Source organism: Cyprinodon tularosa, unplaced genomic scaffold, assembly GCF_016077235.1.
Source record: "Cyprinodon tularosa strain WSP-4 unplaced genomic scaffold, ASM1607723v1 ctg770, whole genome shotgun sequence".
In the NCBI taxonomy this organism is placed as follows: Eukaryota; Metazoa; Chordata; class Actinopteri; order Cyprinodontiformes; family Cyprinodontidae; genus Cyprinodon; species Cyprinodon tularosa.
In genome coordinates, this window is record NW_024039530.1 from 10,472 (window position 1) to 30,730 (window position 20,259).

At 40.1% G+C, this 20,259-nt stretch overlaps 1 protein-coding gene across 3 annotated transcripts in view; it reads left to right on the forward strand.

The window, feature by feature from the left end:
* The first annotated feature begins 18,039 nt into the window (after positions 1-18,039).
* LOC119773602 (myocyte-specific enhancer factor 2A-like) overlaps positions 18,040-20,259 on the forward strand; it is a 62,644-nt gene continuing 60,424 nt past the window's right edge. The window contains exons 1-2 of one of the 3 annotated variants that reach the window (XM_038270658.1): positions 18,040-18,238; positions 18,639-18,827. In XM_038270658.1, coding sequence (XP_038126586.1) covers positions 18,774-18,827 — 54 coding nt within the window. In that variant the 5' untranslated portion in view covers positions 18,040-18,238; positions 18,639-18,773. The remainder of the gene's footprint in view (positions 18,239-18,638; positions 18,828-20,259) is intronic. The other 2 variants (XM_038270657.1, XM_038270655.1) reach the window with 2 other exon arrangements.

A 20,259-nucleotide genomic window follows, 5' to 3' on the forward strand; every position in this document is an offset into this window, starting at 1 on the left:
CTCCAGAGCAGTGTTTTGCTCTTCTTTCAGTGAAGAAATACTCTGTAATTCCAATAAAACTTGCTTGATAGCCACGCTAACGCTAGTTTCATCGGCTGAAGCCGCCATGTTCTTTAGACTGAACTGTCGCGCTTCTCGTTGCATCACACCTCAACCCGCCTCAAAGCCAACGCTGATTGGACGTTCGTTTGGTGAACGGCTCCAAATTTTCTTTAACGGAGAGTCTCCAGACTGATCTGCGAGTGAAACCTTGAAAGCTCGCGAGATCAGGATGGTCCCATGAGGCTATCGGGTATGGGGGCCTGAAATGACATTAGTGCAACATTAATTTTTGTATGATCTCTATTTTATACAGTAATAAACAGTAATAAATATATATATACATATATTATTATTAGTGCTGTCAATCGATTAAATTTTTTTAAGCGCGATTAATCGCATCAATGCCTAAGTTAACTCGCGTTTAATCGCATTTTAATCACACATTTTTTTTCTGATTGAAAATCATTTAAATACTCTCGATGACATACAAAAAATACATACAGGCTAGGTTTGTGCCAATGTTTTTTTTTAAAAATGAAAACAGGTCACAGACACTGATTTATGCCATAGAAACATATGGCAAGAAGATGGGGAGGCATGTAGCAAAAAATAACAAATATGTAGCCAAAAAAAAGGCCCTGAAAACAGGCTGATGTAAAAGACAGTCTTTACAGTTAATGCAGTCTTTTGAACATCAGCTGTGCTGCTTCTATCAACACCCTTGTTAATAGATGTTGGAGATCGGCCTGTTTTCCAGTGTGGTCCTGTTTCTCTGACCGTGACTGAGTGGATGTGCTCTCCTCATCCTCTGACATGGGAGCTGCCTTGGAGCTCGTCTGCCTGGCTGTGTGTTTCCTGAACGGGGCCGCCTTTTACAGCTGCTTTATGTATCTCGGCTTCTGTCTCCTTGAACCCCAGTCGGCCTCGGCAGATGGCCGCTCACACTGAGCCTGGTTCTGCTGGAGGTTTCTTCCTGTTAAAAGGGAGTTTTTCCTCTCCACTGTCGCTACAAGCATGCTTAGTGTGGGGGATTGTATTTGAGTCAATGAGTCAATGCAATCAACTGGTTTTCCTTAGATAGAAAACTTTGTATCAATTTGACTGTATGATCTGGTTGAACTGTAAAGTGCCTTGAGATGACATGTGTTGTGAATTTGGCGCTATATAAATAAACTGAATTGAATTGAATTGAATTGAATTGAACAAAGACAAGCATTTTACCCTACTGCTATAAAATGTAGTACAGTTAACATTAGATGTCAATTAACCAAGATAATAATGAACAATTTTCAATCAATACATCAAAATCAATAGACCGACATCACTAGATGGAGGTAGTCTATGCTCTAGAAAGTTACTTTTCAGCCTCTTAACAAAAATGAGAACGCACACACACCCACCCACACACACACACACACGCGCGATACTGACCTGTGGCGTACACAGACAGCAAGAGTGCCGTAGCAGATTCCATTTCACCTCAGTAATCTGTTTTCTCAGCGTATTTCAGGTTGCTACCAAAATAGGGAAAATAGCCCCGCCTTCCCGCAGGCTGCAGCGGGATGTACTTGGAAAATTGTACCATAAAACCACATAGCGTTAATCTCACGGTAAAAAAATTATCGCCATTAAAATGGCCTCGCGTTAACGCGATAATAACGCGATAATTTTGACAGCACTAATTATTATCAGTGTCAGTATTATTATTATATTTTAAATCAACTGTAAAGTGGAAGGAAAATTACACAAGTTATTACAAACAGAAAATTAGCTTCCTTTCCATTCGTCACTTTTTGCCTTAATACCGCTTATGTCAGTCCAGCTCAGCCATTGATGTTTAGAAGTAACCAAAGGTGGATTTATTTGTGCAATTTAATTTTAGCCAAAACAAATCTTGACAAATATCAGCTGTGCTGCTGCCATCAACACCTTTGTTTATAGATGTTGGAAATCTGCCTGTTTTCCAGTGTGGTCCAGTTTCTCTGACTGTGACTAACTGGATATGCTCTCCTCATCCTCTGGCATGGGAGCTGAGCAGCTCGTCTGCCTGGCTGTGTGTTTCCTGGACGGGGCCGCCTTTTACAGCTGCTTTTTCTATGTCTGCTTCTGTCTCCTTGAACCCCAGTCGGCCTCAGCAGATGGCCGCTCACACTGAGCCTGGTTCTGCTGGAGGTTTCTTCCTGTTCAAAGGGAGTTTTTCCTCTCCACTGTCGCTACAAGCATGCTTAGTGTGAAGGATTGTATTTAAGTCAATGAGTCGACTTAATCAACCGGTTTTCCTTAGATAGAAAACTTTGAATCAATTTGACTGGATCGTCTGTTGAACTGTAAAGTGCCTTGAGATGACATGTGTTGTGAATTGGCACTATAGAAATAAACTGAATTGAACTTAATCGAATTCTTATGAGGCTTCAAAGGTTTGTTGACAGGACAGCGATCCGCACCTGAAGAGAAGCTGTCATCAAAAGATATAGAGTGAAAAAGAAAGCCTCAGTAAGTCCAGTTTGCACTGTAGGCATGAAGGGCAAACGTGGTGCAGAACAATTTTGGAGGGTGGGAAAACTTTAACTTGAAACTAAACCATGAAAGTCACCTGAACAGTGAGCTGGTGAGAGTGGAAGTTATTTTAGAGTGTGTCTTTAGTTGTCTTGATGTTTCTAATGATTTTTTTTTTAAATATTGGTTCGTATGGTATGGTATGGTTAGTAAAATGATGTCGTTTTGGCAGTAAAATATAGCAAATATAAGGAAAAAAGCTCCGGTATAAACCTAAGACAGCACCCTGATTTATGTGGAATAAGGTTTTTTCAATATTTTATCATCTTCTTTGCATATGTCTGAAAGCTCACCTCGCTCAACGCTGTGACAGATAATGCATCTGCCCTGAAGTTTTGTGTAATCAGTGGAATTAACTTTTAACAGTTTGAGCTGAACTTCTCGGCTCGCGTTGAACAAATAAGAAGAATGAAAGTCCTGCTGTGGTTTACGGTGCAGCTTGAGTTTCAATCTTTGTTACAGGCATGACATCAGTGTCTCTGTGTTGAGACAGGAAAATCTTAGCACACTGCCGCTGCCATAAAGGCAACACAATAATGAAATGACATCACGGTGGGTCAGTAATTAAATGAGCAGACTGCTGTCTTGGAGGTTTTTACTAGGATGGAAGATTGTGAGTAACGCTACGGAGGAACATTGTGTGGCTCTGAGGCTACTTGTTTTCTGTGAAATTTAGAAATGTATGTTCATGTTTGACTCCTCTCTATATGAAACCACATTATGTCTTTATTCTTTAAGGTGGCACAGCAGATGATTTGAGGTTTAATACATTGGATTTATCTGGGCTTCATCCTGACATGACCAGGCTGGGTTTATTTATGACCTGTTAAGAATTAATTAGCTTATTGCCCTGCAAAGCAACCCAAACCCAGCACTGATACTGTGGCTAATTGTATGACAGTAGGTGGATGATCAGAGTGCATTCTCCTGCAGCAGAAACCGCTGTACCTGTTCTCTCTTTAGAACGTTTTGACTTTAAAATGGCGCAGCAATGTTAAGCCCTGTGACACAACTTTCATAAACCCATTAGCCAGAATCTGTCAGAGTGAAGTATTGGTTCCCTTTCATTTCCAGAGGGAGTGATCTTCATTAGAAGGACCTGGAGAATTTATCGAATCAACTCTAAAGCATCAACTAGCAACAACTAACTGTCTTCATAGTCATTAAAGGCATACTATGCAAAATTTTTCAGTTAATTAATGTGTTCCATAACATTTTGGATGATTAAATGAGTCATTTCAGGTCGAACAAAGGTTTTCTCGGCCGCCCTGGTGGTCTGTAGGGGAAATACCATACTTGCAATTGCAGGAGCCCTCGGCCCGCACCCACAGGCTCAGAAGTCTCGTGCATCGTGAGAGTCGGTTTGCTTTACGGTGAGAACTGCTACACGCCCCCAGTGAAAGGCATGCTCGTTGCTAGCGCAGTGGCGATATTTGTGCAGTTATCATGGCAGAACCAGCAAGAAAACAGCGAAAGCCCATGTCAGAGCAGGCAAGAAAGAGGAAAAGGGCTCTCTACCGCAGTAGACATGGTCATTCGTTGCGTTCGCCTGTCTGCTAAGCTCAAAACAACCACGCCTGGCTTGACGGAGAAACCAGGAGAACAGCTGAGCATATATACGACAGTGCACTTTTACTTTCGCCCTCTGGGGGGAGCCTCGCTGGAAAATCAACACCGGTTTCATAGTATACCTTTAAAAGGATTACCGTAATTTTTGGACTATTAGCCGCACCTGAATATAAGCCACAGAAGCAAAATTGCATGATTTGTATATATACAAGCCGCACCGGACTATAAGCTGCAGGTTTTTTATGTTTAATTACCATATGGTTCGTGCACAGAGAGGATTGTCGGAAAAGAGGCAACTGTTTGGGGAAGCTCCTATTTATTAACATTTCAACATAATTGAATTGAGACAATTCTTCCTGCTGACGTCTCCAACGTCTCTAGCCTCGTGAGACCATCCTGATCTTGCGAGCTTTCAAGGTTTCACTCGCAGATCAGTCTGGAGACTCTCCGTTAAAGAAAATTTGGAGCCGTTCACCAAACGAACGTCCAATCAGCGTTGGCTTTGAGGCGGGTTGAGGTGTGACGCAACGAGAAGCGCGACAGTTCAGTCTAAAGAATGGCGGCTTCAGCCGATGAAACTAGCGTTAGCGTGGCTATCGAGCAAGTTTTATCGGAATTACAGAGTATTTCTTCACTGAAAGAAGAGCAAAACACTGCTCTGGAGGCTTTTCTCAGGGGAAAAGACGTTTTTGCTCTTCTCCCGACTGGTTTCGGCAACAGCAGCCTGGCTTGTGGTTGTGTTTTCGTCGTCGCTCTGTTAGTACGTCATATGCTTCATTGATCTGATTGGTTTATTTGGCCCGTCTATCACCAACATAGGCCAATCAGCTAACCAGTATTTTCGCCCCTTCCCAAAGTTACTTCAACGGAAGGTTTGCTCCGCATATCCATCTGGAGGAGTCAGGTTACAACGTCTCACCATTGACTCATTGATTCCAAGGTTACGTGCAGCGGTTCTATTTCCTTAATTTACTGTCAAATTGACTGCCTTTAACTTAAAAGCTGCATCATATGCATTTCAAAGTTTGTTTTCCATAATGAGGGCGTCACGCAAACTGTCTTGCGCTCGCAATGTCCGTCTTTCTCGGAGTCTGCTTCCGGAGGACGTCCGCATTCCCGCGCGCTCGGCTACTTGTGTGTTGAAGCAAATGTGACGTCAACATGGTGGATGGTAAAATCCTTAGATTTAGGTACCGTATTACTCTAGTTGCCATTAGCTGTAAAAGTCTATAGACAAGCCGCATTGTTATATACGCCACAAGGTCGAAAAATGGGGAAAAAGTCGCAGCTTATAGTCCGAAAATTACGGTAGATCCTAATGAGCAGGTCATAAATGTTCAACTGGATTATAATCAGAAGGAAGGGTTAGTGGATTACTTCTGATTCTAATATCTCTGTTAAACCTTAAAGGAAAACTTTGAAAAATGTTTTACTTTCAGTCTTGGAACTGCCCTCTCTTTACGAGCACCAGAACAGTGAGAGAGCCTTGCTTACAGTTTGATTGGTTGTTTTCTTGAGCTCTTGGAAGCTGGTTTCTGGATGGTAGCTGCATCATGGAGTCACTAGAAACTTGGTGTGGGAATAGATACGTTGTTATTTTAAGAGGCACTCTTCTGCAGGGGTAAAAAGGTGCTGCGAGTTTTACAATACATACAGGAAGTGCACACTGGAAGTTGGTTAATTTGTCCAAATATGTAAATCTTTTTCGTACAATTATTTTATTTCAAAACTTAGGGCAATTTAAACTTTTAATTTATACTCAATTACAAGTATTTTTAGATAAATATCCCTTTAATTCTGTTTGTAGAGATGTTTAAACACTGTTTTTTTTTATATTTTTGACGATAAAATTCATTCAAATGCAAAAATACCTTAGGTTAACCTAAGGACAGTGGGCATAAACTTAAATCTTACGTTTTTATCCCCTCCCCTGATGACAAACCCTACTCCTAGTATTGGTAGATGACGAACATAATCCTATGTTATTATGATTTTATTTGATTCCCATTGTGACCAGCTGCTGGTGTGCATTTCTTTTATCAATTGTAGAAATGCTGTTGACCTGTCCTTCCAGTAAAACACTCTTTCATGTGTCGACAGTAAGGTTTTTAACCTGAAATATTAGGTGAACAATCAGAAAAAATCAAGAGTGCTGCTGTTTCTCCTTTTCCAATTAAATTAATTGTTCAGGCTAATTTAAATGATTGAAAACATAACTGGCATGCAAAGTGTGTATAAATGGGACTTGACTTAAAACAGCATATTAACTGCATTTCTATGTATTTTGCAGCTCTAGTTTAAACCGCATTAGCATTCACTGGTCATTTAGACTCAACCAACAATAGTTTCACAGGAAATGGTGGTACAGGGCCTTGATAACCTTCTTGTGTCAAACACCTGCTGAAAAATAGAGCATCAGCGGTGTTTGTGGTCCTACCGGCTAGAATAATGAGGCACCATAAAATTTATAAAATATCATCTGCTCAAATTATATCAGTCTGTTTGCTTTTTAATTGGCCTAATTTAAAACATTTGAAATGTTTTATTCAAAGGACATGTTTCTAGGAGGAAGACTATTAATGATGATCCTTCATCATCGGCCATTAATGTATCAATAACAAGGTTTTTTTTAGGTGTTATTATTATTTTCTACTCCTTTAAGACAGTAGGGGTCCCATTCAGTCTTCGGCTCCCGCTTTAATAGCCATTAGCTTTCAGGCCCAATCAAGGAGTCATGTACTGCAGTGAGAGTCTTTACTGCTTAAGCATTTCCTTTTTAAGAGAATAAAATTGGACTCATAATTAAGTGAGGACATAGATCAGCCTTGCTGGCGCCTTAGAAAACAATGCAGTTGAATGTTTTCCTTTTCTACTCTTTGTGATTGAGTAGATTTATATTGAAGCACATTTTTGGCTTCACATGTGCAGCAGTTCTCCCTTTCTGCCTGATATTGTGTATTCCTGAAAAGCATAATTTGCATTAGCAAATACTAATTTCCTCGTTTCCTCCTTTGAGTAGGTCTAATGTCGTCACATTTAGGAAAAAAAATCTTCAATTTTCAAAGAAAAACCCAGACTAACAACCAGAAATGCAGAGAAGATAGTAGCATAAACAGGGACCTCTAAAACACTAAAACAAGCTGGATCTCCCTCTGCCTCCCTCAGGGTTCTGGTCCACCACATAGACCGCCTGTTTACCATCTATAAGTCCCTCCAAGAACTCCACAGAAAACTCCATTTATCGTAACTACAAAGCTTGCCCAGGCTTGATGAGCTGGGGAAACTTCTATCAACCCATGTCTTTATGCCTTTAGCAAAAAAGCTCCTCTTTCCCCACTTCTCCTATGGATACAATGCAAATAAGCTGCCGCAAGAAGGAAGGACAAGCCTGAGCCTAAAGAGAAGGAGGAGGAAGCAGGACCATGAGCAGGGCTGCGAGGACAGGGAAGCTGAAAATAAGGAATTGAATGTCAGCTATTATTCTGTAGCAGCTCAGCAAACGGTTAAAAAAAATAAAAATAAAGGGTACGTCTTTTATCTCCCAGAAAATAGCTCTGAGTCTAACCACGGCTTTTCCGCTCTGACTGCCAGGATCACCTCCGTAATTTACTGAAACAAAACACTGTACTGTCCCTCACATTTTGGAGACAGAGACATCTTTATTCCACTGGTAGCAGAAGATTTGAGGTTGGGGGTGGGGTGGGGGTTATAACTAGTGGTGCGTGGTTGTTTCAGGCTTCATTGACTCACTGTTGGAGAGATTGGTGTAGAGATCGTGTTTGGGTCATCCCAATTAGAGATCGACCCAAGGTCTTTAATGAGGAAAGGGGATGAAAGGGTTGCCAATTACTCTCTGGCACTTTACACCAAAAACAACAGCGATGTTGTAAAGACCCGGCTGTGTGTGTGGGTGTATGTGGAGAGTGGTGCTTGAACTGATTTCTAGAAATTGTTACACCTTCAATTGGGGTTTATTGGGATCAACAGTCCAGTGTCAGATGCTTCTGGTTGTGTAGGGTACCTTTGATGCTGACAGGACGCTTCTCTCTTTTTATGGGTGTAAGCTTTGCACGTTGAGAGACTAATTTTTTGCACATTTTTTAAGATATGCATATTGAAGACCAACAATGAAATAAATAGATAAAGTGAAAAACACATAAAGGTAGTGGGTGTGTGAAAAGATGAGAAGATTAGGCCCCGTCCAAATGAAGTCAAAACGAACATGAAACGCTAATATTTTCCAGAACGTTTGTCATAAAGACGGAGACGTAAAATAAATGTGATCGACCACACAAATGCATGAAAACGCTGCAAAATGTATGCCAGGCCTGTAAGTGGCGCTGTGGTGCCAAAGCAAAAATAGGCGAAAACAGGCAACGAAATGTTGGGCATGCGCAGTAATATTTGTACAACAACCAAACCGGAAAACGGGAAAATGGCCCTGCGGGTCTATTTTCGTGGTTCAGTCAAATTCAGGTGCTGAACTATGTCGTCGATATTGCTCTGTTCTTCCTGGAGATATTCCAGAAGAAGAAGATTCTGTTGTAAGCCCGACAGCAGGGTGAGTAGCAACCATTCAACACAGTACGGCGCCATTGTTGTTGTGATACTGTGTCGCGCATGCGTGTTTAGAGGCGACGCTATGACGCATGCATGTAAGAAAAAAAATGCGGTTAGAGCTTAAAGATTTTCCCATCAACATCCCTGCCTCTACAAAGCTACGGTGTGCAAGTTGTAAATGTCTGTGAAAAAGTTTAACTCTGGACTCACCATTCACATGCTTCCTGTGGCCCTTGCATAACTTGTGGAAAACTGTGTAAAGATATTATCTCCTTTCAGAAATCCAGCTTTTTGCGACTTTCAAAAAACAGGAAGGGGAGTGATTTAAACTGAAGGATATTGCTTCTATTTAGGGATGTCCCAGTCCAATATCCTTCTGATATCGACCCAAAAAGATTAATATCAGAAAATGTCAGCCTGCCTCTAAAATATACGATTTAAGTAAGATAGAGACACTCTGTTTCTGATGTTACTCACTGTTGTTTTCTGTTTGGGTGATGTCTCTTGGTCAAACCTTTTCTAGTATGCCACCCTTGAAAAAATTGGGTCAATATCATTCAATAGACAAAGCTGCAATATCAGTATTATATCAGTCATTGAGGAGTTGTATCAGTAAACAGTCCTATTAGCAGATCTTTGCACCGTCTTCTCTCTGATTGATGCTTTCCTTGCCAAGCTTAGTTTATGCGGACAGCCATGTCATAGATATTCTGGAATTGAATAGTTACGTAAAGCACACTGACTTATTTTCTTGTTTCTTTAGGTTAAAAAAAAATGAAGAGCAAGGCCCAACTAAAATATATGGATGCACTAATATAAGCTGTTTGTGTCATGACTCAGAACAGAGTTTTAATGGCATGACAGACAATGGGATTAGTCAAAAAGCGTTTATTTAAAACTAATCTGCATTTCACCAGCTGCAGCAGCTAGGGCATCTAAGAAAGGAAACTCTGGTTTACAAGTTCAATCCATGCCCAGAGAAAGAGGTAGGATCTAGCTGGTGGGCTGCCAACAGGGTGAAGCGCCACCGCCCAGAATGTCCCAGATCCTGCAGCCCCGGAGAACAAGCATGAGTCCAAAGTAGGGGTATAAATCACATCCATCATGGCGATTCGATTCAGTATCGATGTCCTGACCCAATGTTTCGATTAATTTTGATAACCAAGAACACACCACGATACGATTTGATTCGATTAATTGTTGTTGTTTTTTTGTTTTTTTTTTACCTTACAGGCTAGACAATGTTTCAAATTTGAAATAAATCAATGAAAGCTGTAATATCGTTATGCATTTTTTTGAGAAACTACAGCAAATAACAGAAGTAGAAAAGTTGCACTCCACCTATTTCTATTAAAACTTCATTCACTGAAAAATAATAATGCCCCTGCGTTATAGATTCTGAAAGGCTTTGCATCAAAAAAAAACTGCACAAAATCAGTGCAATGAGTGCAATGCAATACCTCGGCTCCAGACGTCCCGCCCCCTCCTCAGACGCTCCGCTGCACCTCTCACAAATTGTAGATGACCGCAAACAGGAGGCCGGCTTCTTTTGTTTTTATGACCGAAATTGTGTAAAACAACTCTTGAAGTTTGACCCGCTAGAAGGGCGAGGTGCGCGAGAACGCTGGGACCATTTTTCCACCTGGATCCCTGCACTTTTTGGCCCTCATGTCCCTCTGTCTTTGGCCTAAACTCGCCCCCTCTTCCTCATCGCCTCGGCCGTATCTAGACCCACAGCGTGTAGCACAGACCACAGTTTAATATTGAGCATAAATCAAAAATGTCAGTGTCAAGCTTACTGCAGTACACTTCTGTAAGAAGATAACCAGGAGCGAGGTAGGAGGGAAAAATAGGTTTAGCGTCACCGCAGCACGGGAGTAAGAATTACATCCAGGAGCAAATGGATAAGAATAGACCGGAGGAAAAAAAAAAACAATCGATTTTCTTGCGGACGTGTCGATGCATCGGATCGTCGGCTGTTGGATCGATGCATCGATGCAAAACGATTATTATTTACACCCCTAGTCCAAAGCCAGGCCAGAACAGGAATAGGCCGGCTCAGAGGTCCAGGAGTCTAAAGCCAGGTCAGGCAAACAGATCAGAACAGGAACAGACAGGCTCAGTGGTTGAGATGCAGAGCAGGACCAGGTAATCAGAAAGACTAAGGTTCAATAAAAACATTCTCCCGCACTGGCTCAAGAGATAATCTGCACTGATGACTGGAAGCAGGCAGCTTAAATAGAGGCAGGAGCAGGTGGATCAGGTGAGCAGTAATGAGAAACCGGGCAGAGTTGGACAGGTGAATGAAAGGAGTAATTAAGCCAGTCATCAGAGCCAAGATCATGATAGTTTGCATAACTCATATAAACAGGAGCATGTTTGTTAATGTTTTTGTTAAGTTACTCAAGATTTGAAGGCAAGGCAAGGCAAGGCAAGGCAAGGCAAATTTATTTGTATAGCACAATTCAGTACAAAGACAATGCAAAGTGCTTTACATGATTAAAATAGAAGATCCATCTTTTCTTCTCTGTCAGTGGATACTGTGTTAGCACTAAGGTTGTGTTGAAAACGCGGAGCGGATTTTTGTCACCATGGTATTTTTATATATAAATTCATGGAATGGAGTCGAGTTTTAATGACGGTCATTTTTAGCGTGAAATATTGGGGATATGGAGTGAGAGCGTGTGAAGACGCTGAGATGCGTGAGTCTCACGCCCAGTGGGTGAGAGTTGACAGCCCTGCATTCCGAGCTATATCTGCTTGTCTAATGACCATGAATGATTACTACTTTTCAGGGTGCATTGTGTGAAATTTTGAGTCCATTACTTTTTCATCCGCTAGACGTTCAGAAACTCATTTAAAATGGCGTATATAGTACCTAGTGATGTTATGAGATGAGCCGAGGCTTCGAGGCGTGTGTCGAGTAATGGAGGTGGCGTTTCCCCGAAGCGCGTGTCGAGGCGTGATTCATTTAGGGGAGGGGCAAAAATTGATGACGTCCGAGGCCTCGCTACCGTGATACCACGTGACCGCTTCGGGAAGCGCAAGAATTTTGACAGGCATCTAAACAGCCTCAGTGTTCAGTCAAGATGCGGGAGTTTGGAGGAGAGCTGCTGTCAGCTGGATAAAGTTTGGATAGATTCTAAGAATAGATTGGTTGTTTTTCCAACCAATCTAGTTGGTTAAAACTAATTTTGTTAGAATAAACAATGTAATGATCACAATCTAAGGAAATCACCGGAAAAAGTCAGTGTTAATACGTCACTATTAATTAGTATTTTTCTCCCTACTATAGTTATCTATATAAGTAGCATCATCTGTAAGAAAGAGGCTCTCACTCCAGAGGTTGATGGTTCAAGACTTGTCTTTGTCTTTTGAAAGTTGCGATTAAACTTAATTATTTTGGCTGATGAGCCTAATTTGTATTGTTTTGCCCGATTAAAAATATAGTTTGGGTAAATTAGATCGGTTTAGCCAAAAGATTGGTTGAACACAACTTCCAACCTGATAAAACCAAAAAACGTGGAAAAACAATCATGTTTGAATAAAAATGACTAACACCTTTCATTTTGCTCATCATTGCCTTATTTGCCCAAACACTTTCACTGTCTGCTTGAGTTATTTCACAAAAATGGCAGAAAAATTGTGCACCTTAAATGATTGTTCTAAGAAATTTTACACTTAAAAAAAATTACAAAAGATTTTATTATACACACCAACCATTAACAATTTCAAAGGAACCTAAAAGGGGGGAAAAAGAACAGTTGCAAAAAAAATAAAAAATCACAGATTTTATTGCAAACTGTAGTTCTGCTTTACACCAGTAGGTGGTCATGTGTTCACATGAAGCCTTAATGAACTGTGGGGATCGTTGAAGCAATTTGGCCAAACGGTTCAATGCCTCATGAGGCTTCATCTCACCATCACTAATAGTACGCTATATAGTAATTAGGGTGGATATTCGGACATGCCAAGGTGTTGTTCCTCTGCTGCAGCTAGTGCTGAGCAGCTAAATGACCGGCTCTTAGGCAGTGTGCTGCCAACTAGTGGCTAGGAGTTACAAAACAATAGGACAATGAGGTTTACCTATAAAGGTTTTATACATTTAGGATAAATTTGGCTGTATTTTAATCACTATAAATATTGTATAATTAAATATTTGGCCGAAATAATTTTTTCCTACACTCCCAGTCAGTAGAAATGTGTCTTTTTAAAGTCTTCTTTGCACCAACACTTTGCGGGAAGCACATTCAGTGCACTATCATCTCAGTTTTCTTCCTCAGCTCTCGGTCTGGATAAAATCTTCTTGTAACCCAACTTAAGAAAGAAAATACAGCATCTGTCACTGCAGGTGTAATCTGCCACCACAGATTGTTACATGGTGCAGTGATAAACAGGATATATTGGTGGAAAATGGAGCCAATTATGACCAAACTGACAAGGTATACTCTAGAAGGATGTATCTGTCTAAAGCTGGTGGAGGGCTCTGTATAACTATGGTATTTATTTTATGTTGAGCACTTATTGATGCAGCTGCAAATGTTACGCTCAGGATGTCATCGGTTGCTTCTGGTTGGTTTGATGTGTTGCCTTCACGCTCGGTGACTGTTAGCTGCAACACATGATGCACAGCTGAGGTAGACAATGTTATCTGGGTGGTGTGTTGGGCCTTGTGGTTGGACAGATGATATCAGCGCTACTAGAGAGTCATACAGTTCACAACACAGGAAGTGATGTAGTAGACTGCGTTAACAGGAAGCTGGCTGTTTGGAGGAGTTCAGTTATCAATGTCTCGTTTGTGTTTCATTATTCTCTGCTTAAACAGCTGGTCCTCCCTTTGATTACGGCATGGTGAGACTGTAAGGTAATCATTGTTTGTTTTGTTTCTTCTGTTGGAAAATTGTTGAGGATAACTCTTTGTAATCTGCATTTAATCTGATCTCACTGATGCTGAAGCTAGATTAGCCAAGAATGATAAAGATGTTGATGAAGATCCAGAATGAATCAGTGATTTTGATCAATTCCCCATTTAGATGCATAGATATGACACATCTGCTTGATATTACAGAGGGAGCGTTCTAATATTAATAACTGTATTGGCCCGATATTTAAATAGAATTCAGATTGGGTCCATTCCAAAGGGGCAGATCTGTTCGTCTATTTCTATAATCAGAATCAGAATCAAGTTTATTGCCAAGTAGGTTTGCACTTACAAGGAATTTCACATGGTGTTGTTGGTGCAGACAAAAAACAAAATAAGATAGAATATATATATATTAACACAGAAGCTATATACACACAGTAGACTGTGCTTTAATGTAATGCAGAAATCCTGAATGGGGTAGAGAAACATTGTCCGGTGTCACGGGCGGCTCTTGGCCTTGTTGATAAGGCCGGTAGCAGATGGGAAAAAACTGTTTTTGTGACGGGAGGTTCTGGTCCTGATGGACCGCAGCCTCCTGCCAGAGGGAAGAAAAAATCTGTGACTGGGGTGCGAGGGATCAGCCACAATCTTCCCTGCACGCCTCAGAGTCCTGGAGGCGTACAGCTCCTGGAGAGATGGGAGATTGCAGCCAATCACCTTCTCTGCAGACCGGATGACATGCTGAAGTCTGCTCTTGTCTAAGAAATCTAAGTTAGCTTAAACATCTCTTAAAAATCAGAAAACTCTTCCACTTCTTTTTGATTTAATTCATTAAGTTAATTTTAGCCCTAACAGATACGTTTTTGTTTTTAAGATGGAATTACGGTAGTAGCCATTCCAAATGGCCCTTTCCAGTCAAACACCAGCCGAATGGCAGCTCACTTCCCCCCAACTCCCAGCGAAAATCCACCTTTCACTGAATTACACGGTCTGACCAAAAGATGATTCTTCTCTTTAGATCTCAATGCCCACAAATCATGACAGAAACAATATTTTACTACAAACATTGATGTTTAAAAGGAATTGTAGGGGACCAGCCAAGGACCAACCAAGGATCCGCCCATCAAGGAAAGCGAGGAAATATTGAATGCCTACTACTTTGGTCCTTTTAACATCATTCATTGTTTTTATGTTTTCCTTTCTGACCTCACACTAATATCAAGCTGCCTTTTGGGATGTGCACGTGTTTATTCATACATATACTTGCTTGTGGAGAGGATTTTATGACTGAGAAATCATGAGAACTGTGGGATCAGAATGTTTCAGGAAGCACATATTCAAACTAAGGTATAGGAATTGAATCAGATGTAAACAATTGTGCATCGATTCATCCTTTTAATATACTAATTTTTTTTTTTATTTAGTATATGAATATTTGAATTTTATACTAAGTTTTTGTTTTTTTAACACTCAACTATAAAGATGAGGTGAGACATTAAACTAGATTCACACAAAAACAAGACAATATGAGAATTTAGTGATATTTGTGGGAAGAAGCATTGAATATTTTTTTCTTTAGAAATATCAGAAACATTTCAAAGTGTGTTTTAAAGAACTTTTAACCAGTGAAGAGTATTCCAGCCTAGGATTGACAGATCAGACTTATATTACTTTTTTTAAAGTCTTAGGAAGAAAATGCTCTCCTGTTACCACCAGACTAAAGGTTTCTCAAACATTTTTTTAAGAACTCCACAATATGGTGCATATTGGGATTAATGAGTCTACTTTATATCCCAAACTGGAGATAAGTAAGTTAATGAATGGCTACATTTCTGACTGTCATGGTTTTATCAAAAGCTCGGACCCGTTAGTTTGAAAATTTAATTAGTTATAGTTACTAGTTACTTCTCCCAAAAAGTAACTGAGTTAGTAACTGAGTTACTCCACAATAAAAGTAACTAGTTAGTAATAAAAGTAACTATTGCGTTACTTTTGTGAGTGTATGAAATTAATAACTGGGGATGTCTAATTCTGAAATCCTGTGTTTGGGTTGTTATAGATACTGCAACATGTAGCTCCATCCATCCATCCATCCATCCATCCATCCATCCATCCATCCATCCATCCATCCATCCATCCATCCATCCATCCATCCATCCATCCATCCATCCATCCATCCATCCATCCATCCATCCATCCATCCATCCATCCATCAATATTTCTCTCTTTCTCCATTTAGGCTATCATTTGATCGTTCACGCTCTCCATAGTTCTCCTGTGGCGCGAGCATGCGCGCTTCCTGTCGCTTGCGCCGTGAATCGTGCCGCCGCGCTGTGCGGAGATGCAGGAGAAACCGTATCTGATGGGGAAACGCAGCTCGACGTAACAGCAGTATTTCCATCTAAGGCTACGTTCACACTGCAGCCTGAAGTGACACAATTCCAAATTTTTTGGCCATATGTGACCTGTATCTGATCTTTTTATGACAGTCTGAACGACACGTATCTGATCTTTTCAAATGCGACCTCTGTCTGTACGGCCAGGTCGCATTCATCCGACCTACACGTCATTGATACTTGACAAATGTTACTAAACGTTACTAATCTGCGTCCTACTAAGCGGAGGCGGGAAAAACTAACAACCATGGCGGAAGATAACACAGAGAGCAGTCAATGGAGAGAAAGTGAGGTTGCTGACTTAATTCATATTTGGAAAGATAGCTCGATTCAGACCAAACTCGAAGGGTCTTACCGGAACCTGGCTCTCTTTCTTTTTGATCTTCTTAAAAAGATTTTGTTCGTAATGTGCCTGCTCCTGTTGGAGAAGAACTTAAAGAACGCAATATACGCTGCGGTATTACGAGTCATGTTTACTTCCGCAAACACTGAGGACGCTTGCTACATGTGACGTCATCGCGTCCTCGAGTGCGCATGCGGGACACTTCTACTGTGTGAACGCTTTCAGTTCACACAGTAGATCACATACAAGTCGCATATACTTGGAAGTGTGAACGGACACGCAAAAAAATCCGATTTCACAAAAAAAATCGGAATTGAGCATTAAGGCCTGCAGTGTGAACGTAGCCTAAGTGCTGTTTTGCTGCTGGAGTCCTCCTCACTCTCCATCCTCCCCTCTCTCATGACGCGCGCACGAGTCCTATCATGAAAAAAGATTAATTGTGCGACCTGAGTAACGTGCAGTAACGGGGTGTCGGCAATTGTAACTGCGTTATAGTTACAGTAAGAGTAATCATTTTGATTACTCGTTACTAAAAAAAGGTAGCTACTCCCATCACTGCTCACAATATGTATAATAATATCATAATAAAGCAATATAACAGTGTTAATACGTAATGTTTTCCCTTCTTTTAGAAAGATCAGAACTTTGTTTTTGTTTATTACATTAAAATTATGTAAAAACATTTTACAGTACAGTACAGAATTTTATTGTTTATCTTTTAACTCTTCACTATTATGTTATTCTTATACATAAGTGTTTAACAATTTCTTGTGCTGTAATCACAAAAAATTTCTCCATTGTTGGAAAATAAATAGATTTTCTATTCTATTAAGATCTAGGTTCTAATCTGGCATAATGTGAGTAATTTGTAGATGTTTGAATACCTTTGCAAAACTCTTTCCCTCCTCTCTGTATTAAACCGCCTGAGATTAAGTTTACAGTCTAATGTTTAGCAGATTACTGCAATAATATCAGCTGAAAGGGCCGTTTGTGTTTCAGAGATTGTCACACCGCATCAGAGTGATACAAAGTAGTCTTTCTTTCTCCAGCAGGGACTCCAAGATATCATCTCACCAAGCACACAGGGAAGGAAGTGCAGCAGGGTTGGATGATATAATAGATAAAGGAAATTTATTTTGCACTCTCCTTCTAAATGTTTTGATCTCGCCATCTAATCATCCAGATTGTAAAAAAAAAAAAAAGAAACATGAATCCTCGTGATCTCTAAATCCCTAATATGTAAGGAGCCTTTGTGCTCAGAGCTGATGTGCCAGGTTAGGGCTTCTGGGTTCAGCTGAATGCTGCAGGATCTCACAAACCAAATATGCAAATCCCAATAATGCATTATAATAAACAAAGAAATAATAAAAACATGGAGGGTATTAACTAATCACAGAAATGGAATCAAACAGCAGCATGCTTAGAGATTCATTGGCAAATATAAGAGAGGATGCATCATAAATTATCTCATTTTGATTATTTTCATGGCATTTAAGTAACTGCAACTCTGCTTTAATACCTTCCATAGAACATAAACTCCATGCAAATCAGCAAATAGTGGTAAAACGGTGATGATTTGATGAAGGACCATCACATTAGTTCCATCTCTGAAAGTAGGAATGTGGGATGTCTCAGTTGAATGGCTTGATGGTCTGCAGACGTCCAGGAAAGGGTTAGACTTAAGCTTGGCTTCATCTCACTCTGTGCCTCCTCCCGGATCAGATGAGATTAGGGAATGTGTTAAGGAGCTCTTTGGGGGGGGGAAGGCAGAGCCTGAGGAGAGGAGGAACGCAGCAGAGCAGGTGGGCGCTGCTGCAGGAGGAGAAAGCAGCAGAGAGCAGACAGGGCTGAAGCCGGGATGATGGATCTGAATGCTTCCTGCAAACGGAGGAGCGTTTAGAGTGTGAGGTTTGACATGCAGTAGGCAAACAAATGTTGGGTTTCTTCTCCTAATGTGTTTGCTCATTTTCTCATGTTGCTGCTTTGTTTAACGCAAAATCTAGTGGTTGCAAATTTATAGCCGAACAAAAAGAAATGGAAATGTTTTGCATGCTCAGTCCTTACAGAGTTCCTTTGAATGCTCTGCTTTCCGGTGTGAAAGATTCCTCCTATGTAATGAGAAGAAGCTGTTTTATTTTATTTTACTGTGACTAAATACTGAGTAACAACATTCCATCCAAACTATAACTATCATGAGCTTTTCTGCCTTGAATAAATGTGTCTGACCCTGTTAGCTGATGATAGTCTGGTAAATTCATCATAAGATGAACATGTGCTGGAACCGTCTGACTCTGACTGTCTCTCTCAGCAGGCCATGGCGAGCTGATGGCAGCATAACAGCAGCTGACGTTGGGACTATGTGTTAAGGAGTGCCTGTTGAATTTTTAACCACCTTGAGCCCACTGGTGTTCCTCTTCGGCTGTTAGTGGAGTTTGTTTCAGCCATGGGGAGGAAGAAGATTCAGATCACCCGCATTGTGGATGAGAGGAACAGACAGGTTGGTGTCTTTTTCCCTGTCTGTCGTCTTCATCTATGTCTCGCATTTATATCTGTTTTAGAAGAAAGAAACGGCTCCAGTTGCAAATTGGGTTGATTTAGTTAAATTTCCAAATTCCTGCTGCATTATGAGGTGGTGTCAAAGTTCTCCTGAAAATATTGGATATACTTATCTAAATTAGAGAGAAAAACAAGTAAAACTGAAATTCTAATTATGCAGGAAAATCTAACTAGCTAAAAACGTGTGAAGTTTGGCTGATGTTGATTTAAAATTGATTTATGTTATATAATTAGCAGTCATTAATTCAGTCAGGTGACGCCGAAACAAAAAACAAGAAATAAAGAGATTTTTATTAAATATTTATAAAGTTAATTGTGTTTTATATAGAGTTTTTATGACAAATCTACAAATCCAGCGCATCGATGTAGAGTGGATGGAAAAAGTTTGTTTTCGACTTAATATTTTCTAATGAAAAAGCTTATGTTTTAATTCCCCTTCGCTCTGATACCCTTAAATAAAATTCAAAGCTACCAATTGTTTTTAATTTTTAAGTTAGTCTCAAACAAATGCTGCTGTCCTATGAAAACATTGAAGCTTCATCAGTAGGAGGAGTTCAGGAAGGAAGATGTGGAGCCGTTAAAAGCAGAGTTAAGTTAGAAAACAATTTCCCAAACTTTTAACTAGAACTGTCACTCTAGAGATCAACCCTTAAAAATTGGTTATTTGACGAATATTTCATTATTTTGGCATAAATCTAAAAGACGGCTGATATTTGCTGCCAATTTTTTAGGCTGATATGGCATGATTACTAAATCTTACACGTCTTATCTTAAACGAAAAAAATAGATAAAAATTAAGCAACAAAAGCAAAACATTAGGATTGGATAACAAATGGAGGGAGATGCAATCCCTGAACTTCACATAATCTCAAGACAAGGCTGCCGAATGCACCAATGAATCACAGAAAACAGCCGATGCCAGTACAACTGCTCTACCTCTACTTTAAGCCATCATCTAAGATAAAATTAACATGAAACAGTTAACTTAGGAAGAGAGCTTTTAAATACAGGTGCTGGTCATAAAATTAGAATATCATGAAAAAGTAGATTGATTTCAGTAATTCCATTTAAAAAGTGAAACTTGTATATTATATTCATACATTACATACAAACTCATATATTTCAGATGTTTATTTTGTTTAATTTTGATGATTACAAATGACAACAAATGAAAATCTCAAATTCATCATATCAGAAAATTAGAATATTGTGAAAAGGTTCAAAATTGATGGCCCCTGGTGCCACACTCTAATCAGCTAATTAACTCAAACCACCTGCAAAAGCCTTTAAATGGTCTTTCAGTCTAGTTCTATAGGCTACACAATCATGGGGAAGACTGCTGACTTGACAGTTGTCCAAAAGACGACCATCGA